We start from the raw sequence: 12,499 nt of genomic DNA, 5'->3' as shown, positions 1-12,499 counted from the left end.
CAAACTCCCTTATCAAGTTTAAAACTTTCATGTATTGAATCTTCTTGTTTCCTTCATATTCTCCTTTAAAAAATAATCTCAAATTTCTTTGGGTGACTTTAAAGTTAGGATCCTGGTAAGGATAATTTGTGAAACACATGCAAACAAGCATGACTTTGCCTTTTCCTTCCTTGTCTATCCTTTTACATTTTGATTTAAGCCATGGTGGGATTTTCAAGCAACAGATCATCATCTTCCCCCACGACTTCACATAAATGTAGTCTCTCTAGATTAGTTTGTATTCTTACCACCCATAGATCATAGCTTTCACCAGTGACATATCTAAGACCTTAAGTAAGTAGAGGTAATTAGACATTATTTGGGTCTCAATCATTCAATTTTTTAAAGTAAAATTAAAGATAGCAAAATTAGGTAGGGATATATAGGATTAGGAGGGGATATTTTTTTTCCAGATATTTGGTAATAATTTTAGCAAAATCAAAGAGGGCACTTGCCCATGCTTAGCTACATGTAAGTCCACCACTAGCTTTTACCATCAAAGAGTAGAATAACGACCTGTGAGAAATTTCCTTCCATGCTACAAGCCCCGTAAGAACAATGACTCTTGATATTACTGTTGGGATTTTTTTACGAATTTTGGAAATATGAGAGACATGAAAGATAAAAGAGACATGAGAGACATGGAAGATATAAGAGATATGAGAGACATAAAAGATATATTGTAAGAAGGAACTTGTTTTATTTTAACATATATACTCTCTATATAGAGTACGAAATGTAACAAAATATCAAATATCAAAAATATATATAAATTTCTAAATAATAATTAATTTCTAAAACCAAAATGTTTCTAAAACTAGTATAAATAAAAAATATTAAATAAATATTCTCAACCTATTCCTTTCATACATGCTCTCATACATGGGACTTGCTCTCATACATGGGACTTTCCTTTCCTTATAAAAAGAGAAAAATTGGAAACTTATGGAGAAGTGAAAGGTATAAACCTAGATGTAACAAATATGCGACTGAAAAAACAATCACATAGATAATATTCTTACTATTTTGTGTATGAAGATTATACAGCAATGTTAGTTAATATTTATAATATAGAGAAAATACACAATACAAAAATTAGAAGAAGATATAAACATAAAAGGCTTCTCAATTTATTTATTTATATATATATATATATATATATATATATATATATATTGATTTAGGGACTTGAATTCCTTTATTTTAATGAAACAACAATTACAACAAATGGAGAAATTGGTATTTGGGTAGAGAGAACATAATCTAATGAACATAATTGAAATTCTTTTAACGGTTCTTTGCATTCAAAAATATCAATCCACATATAAGAGTATTCTTACAAATTATGCATATCTGTCATTCCAATTACAAACACATATTACTTCAACATGGAATTTTAAAAGTATTACCTCCTACTAGAGATGACAAATAAACTTGTCTCCATGGGTATTGTCCGAATCTGTCCCCGTTTTGACAAGGAATCCCCGCATTGACTGAGTATGGGTATGGATATATAGAATTTCCGACTTTTTCAATTGAGTATGAGGATCAGGGGTGGAGCTTTTTGGGGGCAGAGAGGGGTCCTCCCCCCAAAATGTTGATTATATATATAATATAATATAAAAATATATTTAAAATTTTTTAAATTTTTTAAATTGTAGGTAATATATATTAGAAATTAATAAAAATTAAATTTTTTATTTTTTATTTCTTTTATTTAAACATAACATTTAATGTAAATATAAAATAAAATATAAATTTAAATATAATAAAAAATAAAAATATTTAGGTTTAATTTTTCTTTTGGTCCCTGTTTTTATTTAAAAATTGACACTAGGATTAAGTTAATTACACCATCAAAGCAAAGAGTAATTAAACCAAATATTTATTAACATAATTTTTATTTTCCTTTTTATTGTCTTTTTAATTTTTCATAGATTGTAATAATCTCTCAATCTCATATGTCTTCTTTTTGTTATTAAAGAAAAAAGGTTAGACATAAACTCGTTATATTTCTCATTTTCTTCTTCCTTTTCCGTCTCTTGTCTTACTTGATAATGAAAACATTATTTTTTTATTTCATGAGCTTTTTGTATAGTTTTTTTATGAATATAGAAAAAAAATAGTGTATTATGTATTAATAATAATGAATATATTTTTCTTTTAATAATTACATGTCTCAATTTTTTATTAGATTATGATCAATTATTTTTTAGTATTATTTACAAAAAAGGTATATTGATAAATAATGAAAGAATAAATTAATCGTTTAAGAGTGATGAAAATGAAATTATGATTAAAACAATATAGATTCTACCTCTTCACATATTTTGAAGCATTATACTAATGATAAAAAATGTTCAGTTAAAGAAGTCATTTTTTGAAGCATTATACTAATGATTGAATCTAATGATCTCAAAATTATATTATTTTGGCCCCTCCGACGCTTTTGGTCAAGATCTGCCACGGATGAAGATGTATATATCCCCGTCATAATACCCGTCTCCGCCACATCTCCCTTCCTATTTAAATTATTAAAATATTAATTAATTAACTAGATATATATATATATATATATATATATATATATATATATATATATATATATATATATATGTGTGTGTGTGTGTGTGTGTGTGTGTGTGTATACTTTCTATTTTCATTTTTTCTAATTATTTGGTTTGTCATGAAATCCATTTGCATCTCCAATATATTTTTCATCTTATCATAACCTTTATGTAATTATGTTAAAATGATGCATGTCAATTAAAAAAAATTATGTCTCACATTTGATTATTTCTATTATTTTTTAATATTTTTATTCATTATATATTTTCCTTTAACAGGAGAATGTTTAATACTCTCAATTTAATTGTTTAATAGCATAAACCTTTCATTTACTAGTAATAAAAAAATTATTTACTTACTATTATTCATTTTTGTTTCATTTGAAGAACTCTTTTGTTTCGCTAAAACAATTTTCGTTATTTATCAACCATTGAGTATATATGTTAATATTTGAAAAAATTTCTTAAATCTCTAAGGTATTTTTCATCTTATCATATCCTTAATTATACATTTGTTTTTCTTTGTGCGATTTCTTTCAATAGTCTCTCAAATTGTTTTTAAGACACACATTTGTTATTTTTTTTATATTTTTATTTGTTGTTTATTTTCATCATGTAGAATACTATTTCGATATATTTTATCTAATTATTTTTTATTTTCTAACTTATTATCAATCATACTGTAATTTTTTCACTATAAATAAAGAACTTTTATTTACTACAATAAAAATTTAATGTAATTGCCATGAATATTTTTTTATTACCATCCAACATATATTGGAGTTCAAAATATACAAGATCTATGTCAAAATTTTATTATTATGTTTATTATTTGTTCTTTGCATCATTTTGATCAAGTGACGTATTATAACTTATATTAGTGTATAAAAAGAAGATTTATTAGAATTTAAAAAATTGAAGTAAACAAACATTTAAAATGTATTTTAATTTGAATATTTGTTTCCTTTTATATTTTTTTAAAAATCTTTTTAAATTTTATCAACTAGGTTTCATTAATGTTTGTAAATTTAATAAATATTTTAGTTCTCATCAAATTTTATTTGGTATTATAATCTAAAATGTAAACAATTATAATTTATTTTAAAGTATTTAATATCGAACAAACAATCATTCTCCTAATATTGAATATTTGATAATATTATGTTTCATTTACATAATTTTTTATTGTTTTATAAAAATTAATTAAAATTAATATTGAAATATAAGAAAACGGGTACAAATATAGGTACAAGATTATATACGTTACCTGGTGGGGATGAGGATGAGACAAAAGTTCGATACCTATTGGATTTGGATATGAAGATGTTGATGAATTTTTTCTACGGAGATGAATATGGGATAGCGAAACCCATCCTCGCTCCGTCCCGTTGTCATCCCTACCTCCTACCTTTATATATTGGAAACAACTAGAAATATTTTTTTTCCTAAATATAATTAACATAAAATTATTTTCAAATGCATTGTTTTTTCATACCATTAATTTATAAGGAGACATCCACTCGTCTCCGATGAAGGTGGATGCCTTTATTAGGAGAATAAAAATATATATTGGTTAAAATAACTTATTGAATTATTAGTTATGCCATTAAATATAATCCCTACTTAAACTATTTAATTCGATTAGTATCTCTTAAATAAAGTTTAAATTTATAATATTATTAATTAAAATGAACCCATTAAACTATTTTTTATTAATCTTAATGATTTAAAATTATTGTTATTTGTAGTACACGAGCAAGACTTAATGGGTGGATTCCATTATTTTTTATCAAACGTAAATGAGATCAAAATATAGTAATGAATTAGGTGTTTATTCATCTAAAACCATTAGAAAAGACGAAATAAAAGAGAACACGAGCGATGATGATTAAGTCAACTTTTCTGATGTGTTAAACATGAGACATTTAAAAAAAGAGTGTATACTTTGTATATGTATTGACAATCACAGATTGTCGTAGTAGGTATTGGTCTCTAAGGATGTTACAAATGGATGTACACCATGTCTGCACTCCACAAAACACGCTTGTCTGTTTTTCCATCACGTCCTTATTTCTGCATGCATACATGAAGCCACCCTCTTTTCATTCCTTCTCAACCCTGAGACAGAGAGAAACATCCAACAATAACACTCCCTCTGGATCCTCCGGAGGGAATACTTTTTCTTCCACCTGTTCCTCCCACAACGAGACCTAGGGATTAACCTAGGCTCGTAATTCAAGTCAGTCTTTTTCTTTCTGTTTTTCCCTTCTGCAGATCAAATATATATATTGTGCACTTTTATTTATGAAATGAATCTCATCATGGTTGCATGATTCATAGATAACTTTGTTTTTTGTAAACATATGTGATCAAAGATTCAAGTTTTGTGGAAAAACATTGGTTGGAAGTCCATCACAATCCATTATTTAGATATCATTACCACACCAAATGTCTTGATTCACAATTTTCTGCAATATTAAGGATTGTGATGAATCCACAATCCTTACCAACCCATCATTTAAATTAAAAAGTGTTTGCAAAGAATTTAAGAGAAGATTGTGATATATGGTGTTCAATGTCAGGAATAACAATGATGTCTATCGATTTAACCTCAGTTTGATTTTATATATATATGTTCTAACACTGAATTCAATTATTTAAATCATGGTTTATGTGGCTGGTGTAGGCATTAATTGAAATCTTTAACTGGGTTTTTTTATGCATCTAAGTTGTTTGATACGGATGCTCAACCAACAAAATTATGGAAGTCCTTTATTTCGTAGTGCTTAAGAAAAAATGAATCTCCAAACTTTCATATATTTTCATCTCAAGATATTATAAGTTTTGGAAGTTTGTGATTTGATGATCTAATTTTTTTTGCATCAGAAATGGTACCTTTTGGAGGAGTCATTAGTGATATCAAAGGAAGGGCTGCTTGCTACAAACATGATTGGACCAGTGCATTATGTTCTGGGATTAAGTAATTCTTGTTTATTAAGTACCCTTTAGTTTCATATTGATGAGACTTTTTTCCCCCTTTTTACTTTTCACTGTTATCTGTGCTTAATTTTGATTTGTGATTCTCTAAGTAATATGTTAGGATACTGGCTCCAACTTTCTACATATTCTTCGCTTCAGCTCTTCCTGTTATTGCTTTTGGAGAGCAACTTAACAGGGATACAGGTAAAACATTTCTTCAACAATTTGTAGTTACTTTCAGTGGTCAATGCTATGCTTTTTGTTCCATAACCAAGCATCCATATCATGTTTTTATAGGTGGAAGCTTAAGTACAGTTGAAACACTGGCATCAACTGCTATTTGTGGAATTATCCAGTCAATATTTGGTGGTCAGCCTATGTTGATTTTGGGAGTTGCTGAACCAACTGTTATAATGTACACTATTCTGTATCAGTTCTGCATAAAAAGTCCAGATCTTGGTGTTGAGATGTTTCTGCCTTGGGCTGGATGGTATGTATCTATCTATGATGCTTGAATATCATGCACAAATATGATACCACCATATGATTGTATATTCTAAATACATGTATAAGATATACATATGTACATAAATTCATATCAATATATCTTACTAGACATCACTATGAATAAAAGAAAAACTGTGAATCATTTGTGTATCACAAGTAATAGTATCATATTGTTATACATACTTTATGATTCATATGTTGGTATATTGTGCATATACATACATATCAGTAAAGTATTAAAAGTTATCCTTATTTATGTGAAACAAATCAAATAATCGGTGCTTCGTAGTTATATGTTAGACATTTTGGTTTTACCATGTTCTTAGTTTTTGAACTACATTATGTTCACTTGTGTTTCAGGGTTTGTGTGTGGACAGCTATCATGCTGATTTTGCTTGCAACTTTCAATGCCTGCACAGTTATCACGAAGTTCACAAGACTCGCAGAGGAGTTATTTGGCATGTTAATCACTGTCCTTTTCTTCCAAGAGGCTATAAGGGTACATTGCTGACCCTTGGAAGCAAAATAGAATGTTAATTCTGCACTTCAAGATCTAACCAAAAAATCATGTGATCCTCAGGGAGTCAAGGGTGAGTTCGAGACACCCATATCTGAACATGCTTCTGCAGAGGATCATCAATTCCAATGGCTGTATATAAACGGACTACTTGCAGTCATTTTCTCTTTTGGAATACTTCTCACTGCCATGGTCAGCAGAAGAGCAAGAACATGGAGATATGGAACAGGCAAGTGGCTCCAAATATCTGCATATATACTGTCAGATATCGTTGTGATATCATTAGATATTGTTAGTTACATTATTATGTGTTAGTTTTAGATGTAACAGGGATAAACTCATCCCTTTGTACTTTCCTATATATAAATGCATAACCCTACGTGTTCAACCCAGGATTCATTCATATGAGGCCATGTTCAAAGTTTTAAACTTTTCATGTAAGACTTGGGGACATTTGGAAGAACTTTGCCATAAGAATTTCTATAGAAGAAAAGAAAGTGAAAAAGGTTATTTCTGTGAAGTAACCTATCTTAAAGTAAATTTAGTGTTTGAAGTGCTTCTCTTGTTTTCTTTTCTAGAAGTGTTTGTGGAGAAACTCTTCCAAACATGCCAATGATTTATATTTTTTTTTTCACTTTTTTGATCTTCTTTGTGGCATTCAATGCAGGGTGGATGAGAGCTATTGTTGCAGATTATGGGATTCCATTGATGGTTTTGCTTTGGACTGGACTATCCTATACTGTACCCAACAAAGTTCCATCTTCTGTTCCTAGAAGGCTGGTTTGTCCACTTCCCTGGGAACCTGCTTCTCTCTATCACTGGACAGTGATAATGGTATTATTACCCATATTATGTGCTTTTTCTTATCTTCTAGTGAAACAGAACATGTCCTTCTTTCATGCTAGAATTAGTTTTAGTCCTTACCTTTTAGAAATGGTCAACATTGTATACTATAATTAGTAATTTTATGTCAAACATGTTCTAGAAAACATATAATATGGTTGATGATGGCAAAGTGCAGGATATGGGAAAGGTACCGGTGCTTTACATCTTTGCAGCAATTATTCCAGCTATTATGGTAGCAGGTTTATACTTCTTTGATCACAGTGTAGCTTCTAAGATGTCTCAACAGAAGGAATATAATCTTCAAAAACCAAGTGCTTATCACTATGATATGTTCCTTCTTGGTATAATGGTATACCATTTTCTGCAAAACCTTGCAACCTCAAACATCACTTTGTTAACTCCACTAATCAGTTCTCTGACATATCTATATCATTTTCATGTGTAGACTCTGATTTGTGGTTTACTTGGCCTTCCTCCATCAAATGGAGTCCTTCCTCAGTCCCCCATGCATACAAAGAGTTTGGCAGTTCTCAGGAGGCAGGTAAGTATCATCTTAGTTTTACATCAAGACCCTTAAGCCTAAAACACTAACTATAATATATTCTTATATAATTACTGTATCAATTTGTAGATGATCCGAAAGAAGGTGGTAAAAAGTGCCCAGGATTGCATTAAGCAACAAGGAACCGGCACTGAATTATATGGAGCGATGGAAGCTGTGTTTGTAGAAATGGATTCTGAACCAAGTGTTAAGTATTGCTGACTTGATACTACTTATATGTGCCTATTTGTTCAAATCCAACAGCAGTTTGATAGACATTTTGAATTTGGTCCAGACTAAAGACTTGAACGATTTGAAGGAGGCTGTAATGCAATCTTCTGATAGTAATGGAGAAACGCCTGCATTTGATCCTGAGAAACACATTGATGCCTACATACCAGAACGTGTTAATGAACAAAGAATGAGTAACTTCTTGCAGTCTCTCCTGGTTGGCCTATCAATTTTTGCCGTTTCTATCATCAAAATGATACCCACTTCAGTTCTGTGGGGATATTTTGCGTACATGGCTATTGATAGTCTGCCAGGAAATCAATTCTGGGAAAGAATATTGCTTCTCTTCATTGCACCAAGCCGGCGCAGCAAGTAAGTATCCCTACAAGTTTCAAGAGAAATTCTATGTTATCCGGGGAAATTTAAGGATTTTGGTACTGTTGTTAAGGCACTCTCTCCCTCTCTATCTCTCTTGGTGTTCTCAAACTCATTCAACTACTGGTCCAGTACCAAAAACCTTAGATTTCTAAGGGTAACTAGACCACTCAACTCAAGTTTTAGTCTATAAATAATGGTTTTGAAATAGATATATTGCTTCATGGTATTCAAAGCTTTCTTTATTGTTGGGTTTCAAGTGTGAATCTAAGTTTCACATTGGATAAAAATGGTCCCTATATAAAAAATCTTCCTAGCAAGGATTCCATGTAAGCGTGTCCCATTAAGTTGAATGGTGGTATGAAACGATACAAAAAAAGGTACTCGTGGTTAGGAATGATTTCGATGGAGTGTGTACCAATGTGAAAGGGGCTTACCCTTGAAGGAGAGATTGTTGGATTTAAAGTGTGAGTCTAAATTCCACACGGGATAAAAAGGAGAAAGTTGAGCAAGTTAGGAAAGTTAGAAGACCTATAAATCCATTGTCTTAATGTTTTGGATTAGAAGTGGTGTTAATTCCTTGCTTGGGTTAGGCTGATGTACCCATCATTTCCTTGTGGTGGAAATACTCGTTTGTAGCAGAATTGATAATCTGGCCTTAGTGTACAAAATGTAGTTAGCATTTTCACAAGGGTACATAGTGTAGTAGGTCTTTCATTTTTCCCTTGGTGTCCAATCATTGTTATTTTCATATAGTACAAGAAGCTAATAACATTTTAAATTTTGTGATTGCTCTAATGTGAGTACTTTTTGGCAGAATTTTGGAAAGTCCTCATGCCTCGTTTGTGGAATCAGTGCCATTCAAGACCATAGCCTTGTTCACAGTCTTGCAGTGTGTGTACTTTTTAGTATGTTATGGAGTGCAATTGATACCTATAGGAGGAATACTTTTCCCATTACCTTTCTTCCTTCTCATACCCATAAGAGAGTACTTGCTTCCCCGCATATTCAAGCCTGCTGATCTTCAAGAACTAGATGCTGCTGAGTATGAGGAAATTCTTGGAGTTCCAAATGAGGTATGTCTTGTGCTCAACAATGTAGTTATATGTTTGTACACAATAATTTCAAATCCAAACCTTTTAACAATCTTCAAAACTGTTTGATCAGATCAAAGATCCAAGTGAGGATGACAACAACGCAGAGATATTGGATGAGATAACAACTTACAGAGGAGAATTAAAGCATAGAACTGTAAGCCAAAGGAAAAACAGAAGCTTCAATGAAGACAAGCAATAGACAGATATGTATGCATAAGGTATTCATGATAACATGCTGATAAGAGGCAGAAAACCTGACCTTTTTTCTTCGCAAATGATGAAAATTGAGTTTAAAATATACAAGTTTGGTTTGTTCAAATTCATCTGTGTTGAGTTTTATGGGACCTATCAAGTGAAACTTCATCTTAAATGTTACTATAAATTTGTCTGATGTATACAACCATACTTATATCACCAAAACTAAAACTTAGCTTGTAATCAAATGACTCTGTAAAAATATCATCCACATTTCTTTTCATCTGACTATTCAAATCTGATAAACAGTCTATATTTATAGTTTTCATTTCACAAGAGAGTTCTGACTGACTACATAACCCTTTACCCTTTAAGGGTTTGAATAAATATATGCAGATATAGTGTTTGTTTTATGTTTATCTTTGAATGATGAGTTATAGTGTCTAAACATGGAATGGTGTTGGACAGGTTCAGCAGCTTGAAGAAAAATGATGAGTCTCTCTCCATTGGCATGTTGAAACGGGCTTAGTATGACTATAATCATGAATGGAATCCTCTAGATAATTGTGAAGTCAACAAAAGTTGAAGACATACGATGTATGGAAACATAATCAGAAGAAATATGAAATGCAAATTGGAAAGAAAAATTTTTGAACTTTGATTATTTGTCCTCAATATTGTTACAAGGAAACTACATATAATTAGCTTGTTTTGTTCAAGGATCATTTTTCCTTCATTAATTGGCTACAAAGTTCTGAAAATAAATAGATTCAGCACTTGTTTTCAAGTGAAAATATAGACAATGTCTTATATATATATATATATATATATATATATATATATATATATATATATATATATATATATATGTATGTATGTATGTGATGTATGTGTTCACGGGGCACTTTGAGGATTTTGTAAGCATCTTTGACCCAAGGTTGTAGATGTAGTGAGCGTTGCATGTCAATTTTGTAGCAAAGATTTTGACAAAAAATGATTTCATATTAGTATTTGGGAAACATAGAAGGTTAGATTTTTTTTAGGTATCATAATGTATTTTGACATCTAAGCTGAACTAATATAAAAAAATTTGAATTTATTAGTTTAAGTAATGGATCATCATAAAAAAGATGAATATTCACACATAGTAACTTACAATAATTTGTTTAATTATTATCATAATGTGTAGATTTTTTTTTTAATTAGGATTTGTTATCTCATGTGCAATTTCAATGGGTAAATTTTTTCTGAACTCAATTCGTGACTCTATTTGTAATTTGTCCTACTTTGTGCCACATTCACAATCTCTCGGTTCTTATGTGACCTGTTGTATTCCATCAAGTATAGCTACCTTCACTTCTCCATTTATGTTTTTATTTTGATTAGGATTTTTAAAATTTTTTAATTTTAAAAAAATAGATTTAAAAAATGGTTGAATTAGAGGTTAATTTTAAAAAAAAAAATAGATTTAGTAGTGTGTTTTTAGTTATTTGAAGTGTTATTTGGAAAAATAAAAAAATAAATGTTATTTTATTTTATTTTTGCATTTGTTGAGTTAAAAATAGATATAGTATTTTGTATTAAGTTATTTTAGTATAATTTGGAAATATAAAAGTAAATTTAATTTTTTTTTTGAATTTGTTAAATAATTTTTTTTATAATAGTGATTTTGGAAAAAACTTTATGAATTATAATAGAGGTAATAAAAGTAAAAATAATTAATATATAATGTTTGAGGTGGTGGTGTACTATTTATTTTTTTGTGTTTATTGAATATAAAATTAAAAAAGTATGTGGAAGTAAAAATTTATATTTTTTTATATTTTTTTTACTTTGATTTCTTTATAAGAATTTTATTGGTCAAGTGTTTATTTTTTTACACAAATAAATAATGTAAAATTTATTGTTATATGGTGAAATAAAATAGTAACTATTAACTTCAAAATATAAAGTTAGAATTTTTTTTTTAAATATTGTAATAAATAATCGACCAAAAATTTGGTTGAAATTAATTAGTTTTGTTTTAACTTGAAATTTTGTTTTTGTAATATATGTGTTTTTTAATTGAAATTTATAAAGTATAATTGAACATAAAATATATTTATTTAATGAAAGACATCACAATACCATAATTGACATAATTATAAATAAAATTGACATAATTGGACTTTCACTATGGAACTTGACACCATCTTCACATTGCATCATTTGACCATTGGAAAACAAGGCTCCAAGAAAGGAATTTGAATAGTTCTCTTGGGTGTTAATGCCAAAGTGTTCCATGTCAGACAATTGGATGTGTTGATCTTTTGATAGTGGTGTTTTTATGCAATACCAGAGTACACTAACTTGGTTTTGGAGTTTTTGTATTTATAGGGGAAGTAGTTGTGGGTCTTGGTATGGATTCAAATTAGGTGTATAGGACCTGGTATCCCAATAAAGGTGATACATCTTTTCATAGTGGCAGAGTGCATCTTAGCCCATTAATATGTAATGTGAATCAGGGCATGCATTGTAAGACTACTTACCTTTTACAATTCAAGCTAGTAAAAAATTTGGCACGGTATCCCAATGAAGCTAATACATCTTGTCATAGTTTCAGCAT

At 29.6% G+C, this 12,499-nt stretch overlaps 1 protein-coding gene across 3 annotated transcripts; it reads left to right on the top strand.

The window, feature by feature from the left end:
- The first annotated feature begins 4,677 nt into the window (after nt 1-4,677).
- On the top strand, nt 4,678-10,377 carry LOC114193960 (probable boron transporter 7). Of its 3 annotated transcripts, XM_028083970.1 has the most exons (14): nt 4,685-4,845; nt 5,493-5,586; nt 5,707-5,789; nt 5,883-6,075; nt 6,453-6,591; nt 6,673-6,838; nt 7,277-7,443; nt 7,631-7,804; nt 7,901-7,996; nt 8,087-8,203; nt 8,292-8,599; nt 9,420-9,678; nt 9,770-9,917; nt 10,363-10,377. In XM_028083970.1, the coding sequence occupies exons 2-13, from the start codon at nt 5,495-5,497 to the stop codon at nt 9,896-9,898; spliced, it is 1,923 nt and encodes a 640-aa protein (XP_027939771.1). In that variant the 5' UTR covers nt 4,685-4,845; nt 5,493-5,494; the 3' UTR covers nt 9,899-9,917; nt 10,363-10,377. The 3 variants fall into 3 exon arrangements, with proteins under 3 accessions (XP_027939770.1, XP_027939771.1, XP_027939772.1); XM_028083969.1 differs by having other exon boundaries at nt 4,678-4,845; nt 5,707-6,075; XM_028083971.1 differs by lacking the exon at nt 4,685-4,845 and having other exon boundaries at nt 5,489-5,586; nt 5,696-5,789.
- The last annotated feature ends 2,122 nt before the right edge of the window (nt 10,378-12,499 follow it).

Source organism: Vigna unguiculata, chromosome 8, assembly GCF_004118075.2.
Source record: "Vigna unguiculata cultivar IT97K-499-35 chromosome 8, ASM411807v1, whole genome shotgun sequence".
Lineage (NCBI taxonomy): Eukaryota > Viridiplantae > Streptophyta > Magnoliopsida > Fabales > Fabaceae > Vigna > Vigna unguiculata.
Note: the sequence above shows the minus strand (reverse complement) of the source record. Positions and strands in the feature narration are given on the sequence as shown.